We start from the raw sequence: 19843 nt of genomic DNA, 5'->3' as shown, positions 1-19843 counted from the left end.
GACAACACAGGAACAGCATTATGACACACCATGTGGTTTCACTCTTAGTACACTCTAGGAGCTGAACTAGCAAAAATGTAATGTGTGCATAGAAGTAAGGCACACAGGAGAGTAATACTGCTCCAGCCATCCCATATAAGAGTCCCAAAAAAGCAACAAGGCACCAGTGATGGTGATTATGATGATGTACATCTTTCCATGTGTTTTTAAATGGAAAATTAAAGAATACTTACAGAATGAAATATTTATAAATACTTACAAATCAGCTTAAGATATCTCAGGTAAGTGTAGGAACCCAACTATTGACTTCACAGCAAGCATCTGGAAATCATTACATTTTCACTGGCATTTTGTGTGGTTAACCTTACACACAACTTCCTCCACAAGCTACTAGGGGGTGCAGTAATCAGAGAGGGCATGTGTCTATGGTGCATGATGATACAACACTCTCAAAGTCCAGTCATGTGGAGGGAATGGAAGTAAGTAGGATGACAAGGTTATACAGCACAAGGATAGAATGAATGATGTGGAGATATGAGAGGAAGACCCCCTAGGTAATTGGAGAACAAAGAGCTGAAATACCTGCATAGAGTTCCCAGGGCCTCAGTGTGACCACAAACAAGATATTCTGAACTGTGTAGATATGGGGAGCTGGTAGCAGGTGACAAGTGCTGACCTGTATCAACAAGGATACAACAACACAATTCAAATCCCACACCTGTTGAAATGTCATTTTGAAGTTCAATTCCTGATTCTGTGGTGCTGCTTCCACTGCTTCAGACCACAAGCCAGTCCAGAGGGAGAAGTTTAACAGTTAGCTCAAGGCACTGACATGGCTAAATTTGTATATGCTAAATAAGCACAGCAACCAAATACCACTGAACACCAAATTTCAATAATAAGCTATTACCCAAAACATAGAATCAGTATAGCAAGAAACATGAACAAATGCTTCATCTTAATTTGGAAAATAAAGTGTTTCAAAGGATACTGTAAGTTTCTGAGTTTTAGACATGGAATGTTTCCAGTTTCCAATGACTTTTTATCACTGCAGTGTTTTCAAGCACAATTCAACAATATAAAAATTTTCTCCTACCTGTGTGTCACTTTCCAAACAAGAGCACATCAAGGCAGGCTGTGCAACTGTGTTAAACACAAAGTGTGCTTTGTAGAAAATCACAAACATACGTTCAAGAAGGCAGACTGAAAAACAACCACACGCACAAAAAATCCAAACAACAATTGTTTAAAGCCACACAAGCTTCATTCATAGGAGATCATAGAAGTAGTCAAGGCCTTGGCCAACTTCCCACAAGGAGATGCCAGTGCCCAGGTCATTGGCCAGCTGTACTCGCAGGGCCACTGAGTGCAGGGTGGGGTAGAAGGCAACATGACGCCCAGACTTTGCTCTGGAACAAAAAAAAAAGTAGCAGGGATCTATTTACATGCTGAGTTTGTTTCACAATTTCTCTTCTGTATGATATTGGGAAAATTCACAAGCATAGTTTCAGCATACTCTACATATCATACTAGTAAAAGTTAAAAACCAGCAGTATAAAATATTGAAGATTTTAACAGCAGTAAACATACTTGTACTCAAAAAAGTGTTCCTTGGAGACGTCATCATAACTGAACTTTGGCTTGTAGGTGGCCAGAATGTCAATGTACTGTGGCCCAAGGATGTGATTGCCGCCCGTCACACTGTAGTCTAGCCCATACAGGTTCAGGCCAAGCAGGATCTGAAAATAAAGCATAACATTTAAAGTTAGTCTCAAAATCTTGACCATTATAAATAAAAAAAGACAAACTATTTCAGAATCTAGTCCAGCATTTAAAAAAGTATACTGCTGAAACCAAATTCCTCAGTGAAGTAATCCACAAACATCCCTGACCTCACCTAGTTCCACACGCCAGTCCTAGAAGTGCCACTGTATTATCATGAATACTTAAACAACACTGGTGATACTTTCTCTTCCCTTCCTCTTAGTCTGGATCAAGCTCTGAACATACACAATCTAACCACTGATAATGGCAAATTTGGGTAAGGATAAGGACAAGATACAAAGCACAAGTAGAAAATTATGTCAAGAATAGACCAGAAAAGGTGGATGGGTACAAAATGAGAGACAAGTACGAGTTTTAAGGTGTTGAGAGTGGTACATGTGTATAAGAAAAAAATAAAAAATAAAAAAATAAAACACTGATGATATATATATATATATATATATACACACAAAGCCACACCTTAGAGCGATCAGGTGAAGATGCATCAGGAACCAACCTCTCCACACAGTCACGCACCCACCACAGGGGACTGTTTGGACCTGTGGACACACACTGTTGGTTATCCTGCACTTAAATAAGATGTTAATTTTCCACTTGAGAGCTGTGTGATTATGGTAGTAGAAAGATCCAAACAAGAACACAACATCATATCTCCTTTCTATTACCATGTGTTCCTATCTAGACTTTTAATTTTTATCTTCTGAGTACAGTGAAGCAGGAAGGCAGAGTACCAAAGGGGTGAAGGGAGACTGAGATCAAAGACTGTAAGGGGATACAAGTACAGGAATAAATGGGGACTCTTCTGCCTGGAGCTGGAGGTGAGATTCTTTGGAGGTACTGGTCCAATGGTGTAGAGTCACTGGTTGTATAGCACCTCATCCCTGCCAGTGTTAGTGTGAATTATATGTCTTCTTCATTCTGGGGTATAGTTGGGTTGTTCACAAGGTTGTTCACATTTCCATCAGAGACCAGGGGGGCTGAGAGTGAAAATGTGTGTATGAGTGTGTGGTGCTTTGTCTGGGCCACCCCATGTAGGAATACTGGTCTGCTATATAGATAAATAGATCTTTACTCTGGGAGCACACTTGCATCTCTCCAGACTTGCAAAAGTAACCACTGAATAAATTATAACTTCAGATAAATGTTGTTCCTATGTCACTATTAACACTTTCACCACTTAATCCCAAGGCCAAGCAGTGTAAATAATTGTGCTTCACCCCTAATTAAAAAAAACCCAATAGGAAGGCATGTAATGTAATGCCTGGACCATCCCATGAGGGACTGCCAGCCTGGTATAGAGATAGAGAGATAGATAGATAGGCAGACACACAAGGCATACACATCAGTAACTATGAACATCAATAAATCAGACAGGGAAAGTTATCTAGATCCACACCTGGACTCTGGAAGCTGGAGAAGTCATAGGTCATGAGAGAGAAGGCATCCACATCATCCACCAATTCCTTGAAGTGTTTCTCCACAAAGGATCCCGGAGAATTACTGAAATGATACAAAGAGATCTCTACTAATTCATTGCCAACATATTCTTTTTTCCCTCTCTGCTTCCTTTAAAATTCCACTTTGCATGTATAGGAAAAGACATACTGTAAATATCTATGGACACAATCTTGACAAAGGTCATGCCAACAAACAATTATTTCTGAAACATTACACGATTTTTACTCATTCATTGCCAACATAGCCTCTTACCTTTTCTGCTTCCTTTAAAATTTTCACTCTACAAGAAAAGGCAAATTGTAAATATCTATGGATCCAATCTTATAAATATAATACCATCACTATTATTTCAAGCCACTACAAGATTACCACTTCAATTTCTTCCTGGTGCATGGAAAGCTGCAACAAGCCACCAGGTCTACATGTAGCAGCTCTGATTACAGTCTGTTTCTAGTCCTTTCAAACTCCCTATTGACTCAGCACTAATAACTAGATTACCAAGTCTATTTCAAGTCTTCTTTTAAAACCCCCAACTGACTCAGCACTAACAACCATGTTTAAAGTCTTTTTCCAGTCATCTACCAATCTGTTTAAGAACCAACTTATTCCTATCTCCTTTCTAAATCTAAAATGAATATAAAATAACTCCACAAATCACACAGCATTACTAATATGAATGGAGACAGAAGACTGAATGCTCCCTACCTAAAATAAACTTGTATAAAGGGTACCGAAGGACTAGTATAGTGTCAGGTCAATGTATAAATTAGATCTGAATGCTAAAATACCTAAAATGAACTTGTATAAAGGGTACTGAAGGTCAAGTATAGTGTCATGTCAATGTGCAAATTAGGTCTGAATGCTTCAGTATTGAACCAGACACTTATCCTCCAATTCTGGATGATCATTTAGATGCTAGGTACTTTAGGGACTGGCACCTCAGTGAACCTTTCTTTTCATTCTCTTGTTGTCTTAGGCCAGTGTCCCTCTTACAAAAGAAAAGAAAAAGATAAGATGTTGAAGTTTGAGAGTTCAAACCTTGTGCCAGAAACAGAGTAGAATAGTAAATAAATAAGATTACTGGTCAAAAGGTTGCTCAGTTAACACCTTTTTTTGCCCTCTCACTCCCATGCCAATATATTATAAAACATGAGTACTAATCTCTGCCCTCTCATTCCTAGCCAATACATTACAAGAGGAGTATTAACCTCTACCCTCTTGCTCCCATGCCAAGGCAGGATTACTAACCTCTGGCCTCTTGCTCCCAGCCAATACATTATAAGATAGGAGTATTAGCATTTACCCTCTCATTCCCATATCAAGGCAGGAGTATTAACCCTTCCCCTCTCATTGCCATGCCAATACACTACAAGAGGAGTACTAGCCTCTGGTACACAGCAGGAGGGATGACCAGGATGAAGGTGTAGCCAGCAAGGCGGATGCCCCGGGCCAGCTCTCTAATGAAGCCAGGAGACGCATCCAGCAGCTTCTGTGTGGGAATCTGACTCCAGATCTCCAACACAATGCCATCAAAATTGTGCTTCTGAAATAAATGAACAGCAGCACTTTAAAAACTGTATTTCTAGAACTATTCCAACAAAATTACACATGTTACAGAAACCAAATTTCCAATACTGTTCACAATATAGCACTTCTGAAATTAAAAAAAAAATTAGAATAACACTAAATTTTCAATACAATCCCAAGAAAATTGTGCACTTGAAATTAATACATAATCCATTTAGAAAAGTATGATTCTGAATACAATATCACCAAAAGAATACTTCAGAAATTAGTAAAAAAAGCATACATAACCATACTATATTAACAGTATAAAAAAAAAAGAATCAAAACTGCATATCTAAAATAAATAAGTGATATGATGAAAAATGATCAATGTTACACTGCTCTGGTCCAAAGTGACAACATACTGAAGTATTTGTGAATGTTAGAATGAGAAGAGTGAACCATCTCCTTCCACCAGGCCAGCAATGGGGCAGCCTTCCTTGGCACACTAACCTTGATCATGTTGACAATCTCACTGATAACTCTCTTCCGCTTGGGCTCTGTGTCGTACAGCTCCCGAAAGTCTCTCGGCTGCCAGCCATCAAACAGCAGACGAGGAACAACTGTGCCACAAAGAAACAAGACAGAATGCTGATAAGCTATCATAGTTTAAGGTTTCTGTCCATCTATTTTACCAGACCTCATCCTGTGAAGAGTGTAGCTGAAAAACCCATATATAGTACAAGTATACAATCATAATAACATTCACAAGTACAGTATTTCTATACACCCTTCCCTCCAGGTCTCTAAAGCAAAGAGGGCCACCCCTTATTGCAACACACTGTGCCATGGGTTGAAGGCTGTACAAGTATACAATCATAATAACATTCACAAGTACAGTATTTCTAGACACCCTTCCCTACAGGTCTCTAAAGCAAAGAGGGCCACCCCTTATTGCAACACACTGTGCCATGAGTTGAAGGCTGAGTCTTCATAAATGGTTTAAATTTTGTACATTAACTAAGATCCTGTTAAATATTGCATTCATTTTATCAGCGAGTGTAAAAAATAGTTTATCTAATTGTTCTTTCATCTTTTGTTCTTTATATTTCTTAGATGCCAGCATGCAAAGTTTCATACAGGAATGTTAACAAAAAAATTCAGTTGATAAAACAAGGAAACAATCAGTGGACAATCAAAATACAGAATGACAGCAATAAGTAATGGCATATATACTAAGCATACACATGAAGCAAAGCCACAGTGAAGTCTTACTTTTAACATTGGCAGACTGTCCTGCCTTCTTCACCTCCGCCAGCCAGCCCTGGTCCACGTCATGGTCACCGGTGATGATAGTGTTGCCTGCACTGTACCTCAGCTGCAGCCACACTGGTGACACATGGGTGAACTTCCCTCCAAACACCTTCACCACATCATAGCCATGGTTGTTCCACTGAAACCAGGAAGCACTTACCAATACAGTGTTCCCTTAGGCTGACTGTGCAGGGCCATAAATGTTCTGATTGCTAGTTTTTCAAGGTGCTGAACACACACACACACACACACACAGAGAGAAGGGATCAACAGATATATGAGTTTATTTGTAGATGATGCTAAATTGATGAACAAAATAGAAACAGAGGAAGATCAGAAAGCTTTACAGCAAGATTTGAACCTGACTGAAAAATGGAGCCGTAAAAGGGAAATGAATTTTAATGCAAAGAAATGTAGCTTACTGGAATTTGGAAAGAGTAAAAAAAGACCATCTGGTGATTACAAGTTAAGAGATGACTATATTGGAAAAGGAATAAAGGAAAAAGATCTTGGAGTGATAGAAGCAAACACAGTAACAGCTGAATGGGGAAACAATGAATTTGCTAAGGAATATAAGAATTGCATTTGCATACTTGAATGAAGAAATAACAAGGAAACTAAATGTAACGATGATTCATCTAAAATTGGAATATGCAGCTGTAGTATGGTCACCAAGTCTCAAGAAACATATCAGGAAACTGGAGAGGATACAAAGAACAGCAACAAAGATGATCCCAAACTTAAGTGAAGAGACATAAGAAATGAGACTAGAAAAACTAAACCTTCCAACTCTGGAACAAAGATGGGAGAGAGGAGACTTAATTACAATATATAGACTGATGGAAGGACTGGAAAAGCTAGACAGCAACGACATTGAGACATGGGAAATGAGACACTAGAGGACACGGAAAGAAGCTAAAAAAAGAAATCTGTAGAAGAGATATCAAAAAGAATAGTTTTCCACAAAGAGTAGTTGATACATGGAACTGTCTAAATAAGGGTGTGATGCAAGCAAAAACTATTCATAATTTCAAGACCAAGTTAGATATACAGAGGCGGAACAGTACGAGCATAGCTCCTTTCCGACATGACACAACTAGGTAATCACACACACACACACACACACACACACACACACACACACACACACACACACACACACACACACACACACACACAAACTTCTTCTGAAACTGCACTACATAGCTTTAATCTGAAACAAAAAAACCTTAAGAGGAGTTAAGACCATTAATAATTATTGTTTCCATTTCAGGACTGGTGAATGATGTAAGGCATCTTACCGGTGTTACATAGGCCAGGGCCATGTGCTGGGTGGCCCGGTGTGCTGTGTGCTGGTGGTAGCTGGCATGGTTGTCCACTATGTCTTTCCACTTTGGGTGTTCCGTCACCAGGCCACGGTCATGCACAGACCTGTCCACCTGGCCTGTCGTCACCTGCACCAGTAATTTGCAACTTGTCAGTAGCTCTGAAACTCACTGCCTGCTTCTGTATTTCCACTTTCCTATAACTTAAATTCTTTCAAGAGGGAGGTTTCAAGACTTCTATTCTCCAATTCTGGATGACACTTTTGATCTTTCTTTTGGAAGTGGCACCTCAGTGGGCTTTTTCTTTTGTGCTCTTTTTGTTGCCCTTGCCAATAACAAACAACAAACAATTAATTCCAATACTTAATCCTTGCTTCACAGATACATATATTATTTTTTTATGTATTTACCTATTTGTTTATATTTTTTGCCTTTACCTTTTAGCTTTTTATCTTCCTGGTCTTCACCAATAGTCACTATAACAAAATACAACTAATGAAGTGAAGCAGGCACCCATGCAACAATATAATTGCAATTAAGAGTTGGAGAGAGAGAGAGAGAGAGAGAGAGAGAGAGAGAGAGAGAGAGAGAGAGAGAGAGAGAGAGAGAGAGAGAGAGAGAGAGAGAGAGAGAGAGAGAGAGAGAGAGAGAGAGAGAGAGAGAGAGAGAGAGAGAGAGAGAGAGAGAGAGAGAAATTAATTCCTAATTAATTCTCAAGAGGGTCTTTGCTTCATTCTCTTCATTGGTGACAATCTGGGATGCCAAGGGCCTCTAGACCCAACATTAATTTAATATTCCTTCAGGCTAGTTATCACAAATCCTTACTTAATGCCCTTTTACAGGCTGGTTATCATAAATCCTTACTTAGTGCCCTTTTAAAAATTTAAAGGCTGTAGATAAGGTTATACCAAGTACAAATGGATAAACACTAAAGTATTACATAATTCATGAAGCATCTCTTGCCACATAAAAGAGCAGCATGATGGCAGTGATGCAAACATTCCTGCACAAACGTGTCAAGACTTTGGTTTGGTTATCAAATAAATGGAGGATTTAATAGATGTGGCAACATGGACAGGTTTCCTCTGTGAGAAGGCAAGAGGTGCCAGTGTTGCTTCCTGACAGTGCCAGACAGGATGTCAAGACACCTCTCTTCTCATATGTACTCCCCAATCTCTGGCAGAAACAATGGTACTAATTATTTATACTACATAAGATGTCTGCTTAATATATTTCTTTACAGTGGTCAAGCATGAAGCCAGAGGGTGTGTGTTCTTAGAGAGGGGGGATGGTGAAGGGTGAGCCCACACTTTACACTATTAGGCAGGGAATGGAGAAAATCAAGACTGATCTTTATCTATCATTATAGTAATATTTGTGTGATAAAGTAATACCAGGTGGTGTATGAATGGTGTGTATTAGGGAACAGAAGGCAGAGGTGATATCAAAGAAGGCTGAGGCTATGTCTGTTAAACATGGCGAGTCAAAAAAAATATACAAAACCTTGATCTCTTCAGACTAGGAACCTATGCATGGTCTCAATTTGGTTTTAGGACATAGAAAGACAATGAGTGAAATTCTGTCTAGATTATAATTCATCACAGCAGACACCTAATAGTGCAGCAGCAGCTACAGACATTTCCTTGAAGTTCACCCACAAAAATCCCCATCCAGATTCAGAGTAACTTTATGCATCATGTGAGGTGGGGATCTTTATGCCATACAAATTTTCAGGATTGTGGAGAACTGGAGAGAGACCAGCAATGTTCAAACCCACAACAAAGGTGAAGGTGACTCCCTGTGATCTGCAAGACCTGAAGACAGTATTAGCAGAGTGTAGGAATTTCTTAAGCACTCACCTTGGAAATCTACACATTGTTTGTCACAAGAATTAGGGACAGACTTTGCATTTTAGAGACCAACTTATTAATACCTATTGAGTTACTCTTATTGCACTACCCTGTGACATTTACTCTTGCAACAGACAAAGTGAGGATCTCTGAGAAGGCTGCTGAAGGAGTTCTCACCTCTGCTGATATTATCATTAGCCCTTGCTTATCTCAGATGGTCACTTTCAGTTCTACTAAGGCTTTGGACACCACCAGTCTCTCTCCAGTTCTACACAACTAAGAATTGTTTGATATGTGATGTGCAAGTTCTTGGTTCACGTGGTATTCACATACAAAGTTCCTCTGATTCTAGATGGGGCTCTTTGTGGTTAAACTCCATAAAATAGTATCTTGATCCACTGCTGCATTATCATGTGGCCTGCCATGAAAATTTGTAGTCTAAAGGAAAACTCACTGCTATTGTTTTCCTATACCTTGAAATTGCACTGGCTCTTATGGATTAGATCAAAGTCAAGAATATTTTCTCACCTACTCATCCTGTACATAATCATGGGTAGCACTGTGACCTGTTAGCCCAAAATTTAACAGAATCATAATATCTTATTCTCCTCTTTTTTTTTTTTTTTTTTTTTTTTTTTTTTTTTTTTTTTTTTTTTTTAGCAACAGACATTATGACTGGATTTATTACTTTGACACTTTTCTTACTGACACCTGACAGGGACAAGTGTTCATTTGTCATACCTATCTCACTCTTGGAGACTCAACTATACTTTCCTGTCAAATAAAACCGCATACTACTTCAGAATGAACATCACTCTCATTGCATTATTGTAGAGTGAATAAAGTTTAAAGCATGTTAGGCAAGTTTTGGGAATAATTAATAACACCAGTGAAGTACACAAAGTTATCAAAGAAACAGCTTAGTCTATTTGAATGAGAAAATTTAAATACTATCGTCCTGAATATCAAGTTAAGTAAATTCTGTATGGTATGAATCAAATGTTAACATAAATAACTGTCTGACCCTGTCACCTAAATTAGAGCAATAATTTCAAGCTAACTGCCAGACAATATATTAAAATTATGTAATCCTGAATAGCAACTCCAAAACAATCCAATGTTAAACTGGCGTAGATAGCAATGTCTTGCCCTGCCACCTTAATTAGAGTAGCAATGCTAAAATAAGGTTGAAATTCTATTATAATGAACAAGTCCATAACAGTCCAAAAGTGTCATGAAGCAAATACAGGTGTAGATAACACTGTCTTGCCCTGTCAATCCTAGCACCTGGCAGTGGCGGGGCAGGTGTCAGGTAAGGAATGGCAGATAGAGGCAGGTAGGGTAAATAAAGTCATGCCACACCATACCTTGCTCTCCGGCTTCTTCTTCTTGTCAGCTCTGGACAACGTGCAGGAGGAAAGGTACAACAGATGGAGGAGGATACCTAGGCGCAGGAACATGTTTGCCTGGCTTGTGTTGTGAGGGAATGAAAGAATAGAGAGCTCCCCGGCTGCGTCTGTCTTGCGGGAAAAACTTGCGCCTTCTTAACGGAACACTATTATCAAGTCTTCTATCTTCATTTTGTCTCATCTTTCACGATCTGTATAACATTATTTTTTTTCCTATTGAGCTTTTATTCCTTACATTTGTTGGTAGGTTGATTTTCTGATGTTTCTATTTCCTTCTCCTTCATATAACTATAAATTAATTTAATTTTTCCACAATTTAAAAAAAAAATCTCATAGTGTAGCTATGATCTTGTATTTCATGTTCCTTTTTTTTTTACCTTTCTTTATCCTTTTCCAATTCATCCTTCTAATAAACTACATACTAACATTTATATTCCTTAAATTTCTTTATAAAATAACTATGCTTCGTTTCCACCTTGTAACTGCTCAAATCTTCTTGGCCTTATTAATAATCCCTGGTAAGGTCGGTGGCTCTCAAGGAAGGTATAATGTTTTGAAGAATCCTTGGCGGCTTTTATATGTTCTCCCCAATAATTTGTGTCCTGTGCATCGTCCCCCTTCATTCCTAGCTGTGTCCCGATTCCGCCTACCCATCTTTGTCTTCCCCGTTCTTCTCCTCTCCACCTTCACTGTCAATATTCATATTTAATGAAGTTAAATCTTATAATACACACCATTTCTTCAAACAGTATGTTGCACGATCATATTTTAAAGTAGGGACACGTCAACAGGATGTGTGGTGTTTTCAAACTTCATATTATCAGAGGGTTCGGTGCGTGTGTGATAACACTTCCGAAAGAGAGCGAGAGAGAGAGAGAGAGAGAGAGAGAGAGAGAGAGAGAGAGAGAGAGAGAGAGAGAGAGAGAGAGAGAGAGAGAGTTTTGTCAACTTTTTTGAGTCCTTGTGCAATGTCCTTTTTTTATATAACAAATGATCACATTCTTTCCTTATATTAATGAAGTTACAGTTTTCATACGTCACTTCCTGTGCGCCCCCCCTCTCTCTCACTCTCTCTCTCTCTCTCTCTCTCTCTCTCTCTCTCTCTGTGTGTGTGTGTGTGTGTGTGTGTGTGTGTGTGTGTTGTCGTAGTAGCAGAAGTAGTAGTAGTAGTAGTCACAATAACAGTGCCACCACCTACATTCTACTATCATGTTCTCATGTATCCATATCAACCTCCGGAACTCCCTGCTTGCCTCTGTAGTACTCTATTACCTGAATTCTTTCACGAGGGAGGTCTCAAGACTTTTCTCCTCATAATTATGGATAGTCCTTTTGACTACTCTTTGGGAAATGACACTTTAATTTATTTATCTTATTCATTTTATCTTTTCTATCAATTTATTCTTTTATTTTGTTTCTTTAATTTAATGTAATTTATTAATTTTCTTTCTTTCGTTGCCCTTGGCCAGAGCCCTTATAACTTAAAAAAAAAAAAAAAATCGAATTCTTGCAGTTATTTTCTTTCCTTACAACTTGACAGTCTGTCATAGTCAATTCCTCCGTAAAAAAAAAAAAAAAAATCTGAATTCACATTTAACCCTGCAAGACGCCGTCTTAGCTCAATTACTTTGGCAAGGCTTCATGAATGACACTGAAGTTTTCAAGGTTGTTTTCATAATTCTAGTGATAGTTTAACAGGTTATTATGAAAAATAATGGGATTTTTTAGTGTTTTCTTGATTCCGGTAAAAGTTTGACAGATTCCGGGATAAGTTACTGGGATTTTCAAGGATGTTTTCATGTTCTAGTGATAGTTCATCGGTCTCTAATGGAAGTTAATGGAGCTGTTTGTGATGTCTGCGTGATTTATAGATTTATAGCATTGACATCTAGCTTAACGGGTTTTAATAGAAATCATTAGAATTTTCAATAGCGTTTTCATGATTTCAGTGATAGCCTGGCAAGGATTCTGCACTGTCAGTGCGAGAAATACCTAATGAAACCAACAAATCACATATACGATCTTTGAAAACGGTTCTTGTGAAACCCAAGCGTCCCCCAGATATAGTATTGGTATTTACTGTCTAGTGTAACTCCTTCCAGTTCTTACATCACTTTTAACGGAAAAGAAATAATCTCTCCTCTCTCTCTCTTCCTTCACTAATAACGACATGTCTTCCCACTGTTGATTAATATTCACAGGGAGAGGAAAACATATCCAGTAAAGTTGGTACATGGTTCATTAAATCCCTTAAGAAACTTATTGGGTTGAAAATTGTAACTTATCAGAAATTCGTAAGTGATTGTTCCTTGGAGAAGGAGAGAGAGAGAGAGAGAGAGAGAGAGAGAGAGAGAGAGAGAGAGAGAGAGAGAGAGAGAGAGAGTTGATAGGGATTCTCAAAGTTCAGCAATGAAAAAGAATTAATTAAGGCCCATTCACACACATCAGTGACCTATCAGTGTCGTGATCACTCAGTCCTTCAGTGCCAGTGAAAAAATATCGTTACTTTGAATTCGGCTCATACATACATGTCATACATTTTCTGGGCCGCACTCATACATGTCCGGCGCAATACCTCGTTTTGACTCTCCTTGTCAGTTGCGTTTCCTTGCCGTGCAGTTGAATATCGTCGCCTTCGATATTTTTAAGTTTTTCACGGATGCCGGACGAGTGCTGTGAGTTTGTTCACAAGAAAGCATGTTGAATTATTGAATTGGTTCGGAATAATCCTGTTTTGCATGATTTGTCACAACCAAAGTATTTTGTTCCATCATCAATGAACTCCTTGTACAAAGTAGCAGACTCTCCTTCAATTTCTCTTTTCTTCTACGCTTCACGTACCCACTTTCTTTTCTTCAGCTTGTGCTTAGCCTCTTCCTCTTTATCAAGAATTATGGCAATCATTGCCAATTCCACGTCTGAAAACTTTCACTTATTGGAAATCACTGATATCACACAGTACGGAGTCACTACCGATGTGTGTAAATAGACGTCACTGAAGCGTTACGGATTTCACTGACACTGAACTGACACGACACTGATACGCCACTGATATGTGAATCGACCTCCGCTGATTGATTCTTGCACTAATAAAGTTGAAAGAATAAGGATGAAAATAAGTAAAGAGAACTCTGGTGGAAATTATTTAGGTTCTTCGAGTGCTTTCGTGATTCTAGAGAGTTTAACAAAGATTCGGCACCGCCAATAAAATAATAAAATAAAATAAAACAAAAACATGAGAAATCGACAAACCGTTTAAAAATGTGGGCTGTGATGTTCTCTTGCTAATGATGATATATGATGTTCTCCCTAATGATAAAAGATGTTACTTTACTTTGTTTCCGCGATGTTCTCGTTAATAATAAGAGATGGGGCATTCTATTTCTCTTAATCCTTTCACTGCGATACGAAACAATACCAGAAGTACTACAGAAAATCTTTATAAGCATCTATAAGAAAGGAATTAAAAAGAATAGATTTTGCAATTCTTATCTAATTTAAAGATTGGAGGTGAACGTAGAACAAGTAAAGATGTCTCAGAGTGATTAGTAATGAAGATGTACGAAACAGCCGTTAAAGGGTTAAATAACAAGCAATGAAACTTCCTCTATGTTACGTGATGTTCTTTATTTTACTTATTTATTTATCTATTGACTTATTTATTTGTTTCTTTTATGTAGGAGAGACACCGGCCAAGGGGAAAAAAATAAATAAAATAAAAAGGCCAACTGAGATGCCGGTCCCCAAATAGGGTCCAAAGTGGTAGTCAAAAACTGAAGGATAAGTGTCTTGAAACCTCCCTCTTGAAGGAATTCAAGTCATAGGAAGGTGGAAATACAGATGCAGACAGGGAGGTCCAGAGTTTACCAGAGAAAGGGAAGAATGATTGAGAATACTGGTTAACTCTTTAGTTAAAGAGGTGGACAGAATAGGAGTGAGAGAAAAAAAAAATTCTTGTGCAGGGAGGCCGCGGGAGGAGAAGGGGTATGCAGTTAACAAGATCAGAAGAGCAGTTAGCATGAAAATAGTGGTAGAAGATAGCAAGAGATGCAGCATTGCGGCGATGAGAAAGAGGCTGAAGACAGTCGGTTAGAGGAGAGGAGGTGAGACGAAAAGCTTTTGATTCCACCCTGTCTAGAAGAGCGGTATGAATGGAACCCCCGCCGCCCCCTACCCGCAGACATGTGAACATACTTCATACATGGACGGATAAGTTAACAGCTGGAAGGATGAGAAAAACTGGTGGAGATGTCACATAACACCTAACGTCATAGAAGCTGTTTTAGCTAGAGATGAGATGTGAGGTTTCCACTTTTGATTATAATTAAAGAACAGACCAAGGATGTTCATTGTAGAAGAGGGAGGACAGTTGAGTGTCATTGAAGAAGAGGGGATAGTTGTCTGGAAGGTTGTGTCGAGTTGATAGATGGAGGAATTGAGTTTCTGAGGCACTGAACAATACCAAATTTGCTCTGCCCCAATCAGAAATTTTAGAGATCAGAAGTCAGGCGTTCTGTGGTTTCCCTGCGTGAACTGTTTTCTTCTAGATAATAATAAGGGATGACTTACTCTGTTTTCGTGATGTTTTCTTTAATAATAAGCGATGAGAGTACTTTATTTCAGTGATGTTCTCCCAAGTAACAAGCAATGAAACTTTACTCTATGTTACGTAATGCTCTCTTTTCTAATATGTGATGAGACTTTATTTCCGCGATGTTCTCCCTAATGGTAAATGAGACCACTCCATTTCCTTGGTATTTTTTCTAACTATATGTGATGAAACTACTCTGCGTTCTTTAATGTTTTCTTTAATAATGAGAGGTAAGACTTCTCTCTATTTGCGTGATGTTTTCTATAATAATAAGTGATGAGACTCGGCTCTATCTATGTAACGTAATGTTCTCTAATAACTAGCGATGAGACTTCTCTTTGTTAAGTAATGTTCTCTCTAATGATAAGAGACGGCACTTTACATATTCTATTTCCGTGATGTTCTCCCTCATAGTAAGAGATGAGACTTTATTCCATCTGCGTTACGTGATCTGACCCGTTCCGAAGGCATACATTGCTGCTGTAACACGATACTAACACGATACATACAGCACCACCAGCATACGTACTGGGACCATAATCTGAAACATTTCTGGGCCGCACGTCCGTTATTTTCAAGAGACTCTATTTGAAGTTACAAAGGTTTTTAAGATTTCTTTTTTTTATGGTTCTAGCGATAGATTAAGAAAATTTCTTCATTATTAACAGGAGAAACACTCTTGAAGATCCATTTAATAATCTCTGTGGCCTTTGAAAATAGTGGTGGTGAGAGAGCAAAACGTTTCTGAATATGGGCCTGGCTTCTCTCCTTTCTACAAGCGCTACATAAGAGCAGGCAAGGTCATCACCACCTTCACCCTATCCACACTTGCTCTATGTACAGTACCCGTCACCTCGATAAATCATACCCTCATCAGTGACAGGCTCTTAGTTTAGCCTGTGCTTCCCACTCTGACTGTGGAGCAATAGAGGAGAGAGACAGAGCCACACTAACATACGTACTACTTCCCTCTTTGCAAGCGCCACACTACCCCATTACCCTTCATAGTGCGGCTGTTCCCCGTGACGTCACTGGCATATCACAAGGCAGTGACTGAGCCCACCGCCAGTGTAAGTGTGGCAGTGTGGACGGCGCCACCAGGGATATTAGGAGCGCCGGGACTGTGAGTGTACAGAGAGAGAGAGAGAGAGAGAGAGAGAGAGAGAGAGAGAGAGAGAGAGAGAGAGAGAGAGAGGCGTTTAACAGTACAGAGTCTAACATTTAAGAAATCTGATCCAAGTATATGATGTTAGTTCCCATAGAAAATAATTATAATATAAGTGTCAATAACAAGAAAAAAAACAATGGTAGTCGTAGTAGTAGTAGTAGTAGTAGTAGTAGTAGGAGTAGTGGTAGTAGTAGTAGTTTAAGTAGTAGTAGTAGTAGTAGTAAATAATCCACGTTAGACGGATTTTACAGTTCTGAAAAAAAAAATAAATAAATAAATAAGAAACGCAACAAAATTAAACCACAACATTGAGACGCTCGCAGTTCAAAATACCAGCATTTACTAAGGCAGCACCCCAAGTCTGACCTCGGAATATACTAACGTGCAATCTGAAGACCTCGAACACTTAAGCTGAAGACTGAATGAGGGTCGCTACAGGAAGGAGTGTGTGAAGCATGTGAGTGTATGACTGGAGAGTGTAGGAAGTCTGAGAATATGTAGGAATGTGGTATTGGAGGGTGTCTAAGAGTGTGTGGGAGTGTTAGGGACTGTTTGTGAATGTTTGAGAGTGTTTGGGAATATGTCTGGGAGTATATAGGGGTGTTTTGGAGTGTGTGGTAGTGTTGCGAAGTGTTTATGTGTGTTTGGGAGTGTTTGGAAATGTTATGGGATGTTTGGGGATGTATAGGAGTAATGAGTAATGTTTATGTAGTGTATGGGAGTGTCAGAGAATGCTTTGGGAGTGTATAGTTGTTCTTAGGAGTTTTTTGAAGCGTTTAAGAATGTGTGGGAGGCAGACAGACTGGGAGCGTTTGGGAGTGTGAGGAAATGTTCATGGGTGTGCGAGTGTTTGGAAGAGTGTAAGAGTGCTTGAGGTCTTTGGAATGCTAATGAGTGTTTGAAAATGTTTAGGAGCATTAAAGAGCGTCTAGGAATGCGTGGGAGTGCTATGAGTGTTCACAAGTGATTGGGAAGGTCAGGGAGTGACACAGGCAGAGGGGAGACACGAGGCACGCAGGATCATTGCTGTGATTTGTTTGTAAACTTTATATTCTCAGGAATGTGTGGGATTTGCTTGCGTTTAATGAGAGAGAGAGAGAGAGAGAGAGAGAGAGAGAGAGAGAGAGAGAGAGAGAGAGAGAGAGAGAGAGAGAGAGATAATAACTAGACCATCTGTGAATTTGATCTTTCTTGGATACTAACAGTTGTATTGATTAATCTGTAATGTTTGGTATAGGGACCATACAGTTGCATCATGTCGTAAGGTAAGTTTGAAATGATTACTCTCTCTCTCTCTCTCTCTCTCTCTCTCTCTCTCTCTCTCTCTCTCTCTCTCTCTCTCTCTCTCTCTCTCTCTGTGTGTGTGTGTGTGTGTGTGTGTGTGTGTGTGTGTGTGTGTGTGTGTGTGTGTGTGTGTGTGTGTGCAATAGTAGAATAAGTATACAAAACATTATTGTAATTGCATATTTGATTTTTTTTTATTTCTAAGCAGTGCAATGAAAATTAATTTCGGTAAAATTTTCCGTTGACCATATGCGTGTATGATGTAAGTAAATTAAGAGGTCTAAAAAAAAAAAATATGTAGATATATATATATATATATATATATATATATATATATATATATATATATATATATATATATATATATATATATATATATATATATATATATATATATATATATATATATATATATATATATATATATATATATATATATATATATATATATATATATATATATATATATATATATATATATATATATATATTTAATCGAGCGTTTTAGGAAGGAATGTTGTTGTTGTTGTTGTTGTTGTTGTTGTTGTTGTTGTTGTTGTTGTTGATGATGATGCTGTTGTTGTTGTTGTTGTTGTTGTTGTTGTTGTTGTTGTTGTTGTTGTTGATGATGATGCTGTTGTTGTTGTTGTTGTTGTTGTTGTTGTTGTTGTTGTTGTTGTTGTTGTTGTTGTTGTCGTTGATGATGCTGTTGTTGTTGTTGTTGTTATTGTTGTTGTTGTTGTTGTTGTCGTTGTTGTTGTTGTTGTTGTTGTTGTTGTTGTTGTTGTTGTTGTTGTTGTTGTTGTTGTTGTTGTTGTTGTTGTTGTAGTTGATGTTGATGATGCTGTTGTTGTTGTTGTTGATGATGCTGCTGCTACTGTTATTGTTGTTGATGATGATGCTGTTGTTGTTGTTGTTGTTGTTGTTGTTGTTGTTGTTCACCATCATCATCACCTTCAATATGCTGTGATACATTTGTCCTTCAGCTCTTCGTTTAACACACACACACACACACACACACACACACACACACACACACACACACACACACACACACACACACACACACAAACGTGTCAAACCTTCCCATCTCCACAATGGTCGTCGCCTGAAGCTCATACTCTTCAACGCTTTGTTCTCTCATTACGACCATCTTCAAAAGCCAGAGAGATGATTACTTGGTTTTCGTGAGTGTTTTTTTTTCCCCTTTCACAGCACATCATCTTTGTTAAATTTTCACTGGTATCATGGAAACGTCATTGTAAAATCTCACTGGCTTTTACTAGTGCCTGTTAAAAGTAGCTGAGATAAGGACTTGTATTCTTAAACGTTTTGTTCTCTCATCGAGACTGCTTAAAAATTCCACGGACTTGATTAATCGTAGGCTCTTTCCCACTAGTGATGCCTGATCTTAAACTATCACGAACTGTCACTAGAGTCATGAAAACACTTGAAAATTCTGGTAACTTCCACTAAATAGTCCTATCATTAGTCGAGGTAAGAAGAGGAAATGTTTAAAAACACAAGACAAAAGGCTTTTCGCAGGTACTTTTCCCATTAGTGATGGATAAACCTTGTAAACCATCACAAATTCATTAAATTCACAAAAAAAAAAAAATGAAAACTCAAGTAATTTAGCTAAAGCTCCTTAAAAGTGATCAAGAAGAAGAAACGTTTAGGAACACCAGGCAAGTTGTACGTTAAGAACACCCATAAAATAGTTTAGTATCACTCCTATAAACAAAGTATTTCCTGAAATTGACAGGACATTTTTTATTTCTAAATAAAAAAAATAAATAAATAAATAAAAAATTATCATAGAGCCTAAAATGTAGACTCTATTATAACATAAGGCCGAAAGTGAGACTGAGTGGCATTGAGGTAATATTATATAATGGAAGGAAAAAGTAGAAGCCATAAGGTACCTATTCATCTTTGTATAGTTAATGTCCTCCGTGATTCAGTCTGTCATTCATGTCACTTCGATGATGTCAAGGTCCGTCTTTGTCTCCCTTGGGGGGGTTGTTTGTTTGTTCACGCGGGGCAAGGCGCTCGTGTTTGTGTGTCACCTGTGGCTTATGTTTGAATGGTGTGTTTGATTAGGGGTCTGAGCAGCGAGGAAAAAATAAAAGTTAACGTAATCACCGATATAC

The 19843-nt window shown here is 38.4% G+C and overlaps 2 protein-coding genes across 4 annotated transcripts in view; one reads left to right on the top strand and one right to left on the bottom strand.

The window, feature by feature from the left end:
- Positions 1-229: 229 nt before the first annotated feature.
- LOC135116386 (chitinase domain-containing protein 1-like) lies at positions 230-10805 on the bottom strand. Of its 2 annotated transcripts, none has more exons than XM_064033815.1 (9): positions 10606-10805; positions 7365-7517; positions 6025-6202; positions 5263-5372; positions 4629-4786; positions 3182-3285; positions 2245-2324; positions 1591-1739; positions 230-1409 (listed from the first exon to the last, which is right to left on the bottom strand). In XM_064033815.1, the coding sequence occupies exons 1-9, from the start codon at positions 10696-10698 to the stop codon at positions 1268-1270; spliced, it is 1167 nt and encodes a 388-aa protein (XP_063889885.1). In that variant the 5' UTR covers positions 10699-10805; the 3' UTR covers positions 230-1267. The 2 variants fall into 2 exon arrangements, with proteins under 2 accessions (XP_063889885.1, XP_063889886.1); XM_064033816.1 differs by lacking the exon at positions 10606-10805 and adding an exon at positions 7826-7912.
- The window catches only part of LOC135116388 (vesicle-associated membrane protein 3-like), a 26769-nt gene continuing 15369 nt past the window's right edge, over positions 8444-19843 (top strand). Inside the window, exon 1 of one of the 2 annotated variants that reach the window (XM_064033819.1) lies at positions 8444-8579. In XM_064033819.1, coding sequence (XP_063889889.1) covers positions 8525-8579 — 55 coding nt within the window. In that variant the 5' untranslated portion in view covers positions 8444-8524. Of the gene's footprint in view, positions 8580-16313; positions 16362-19843 lie in introns of those variants that run through there. The other variant, XM_064033823.1, reaches the window with a different exon arrangement.

The sequence above is a fragment of the Scylla paramamosain genome, chromosome 31 (genome assembly GCF_035594125.1).
Source record: "Scylla paramamosain isolate STU-SP2022 chromosome 31, ASM3559412v1, whole genome shotgun sequence".
NCBI lineage: Eukaryota > Metazoa > Arthropoda > Malacostraca > Decapoda > Portunidae > Scylla > Scylla paramamosain.
This window is presented reverse-complemented; position numbering and strand designations above follow the sequence as displayed.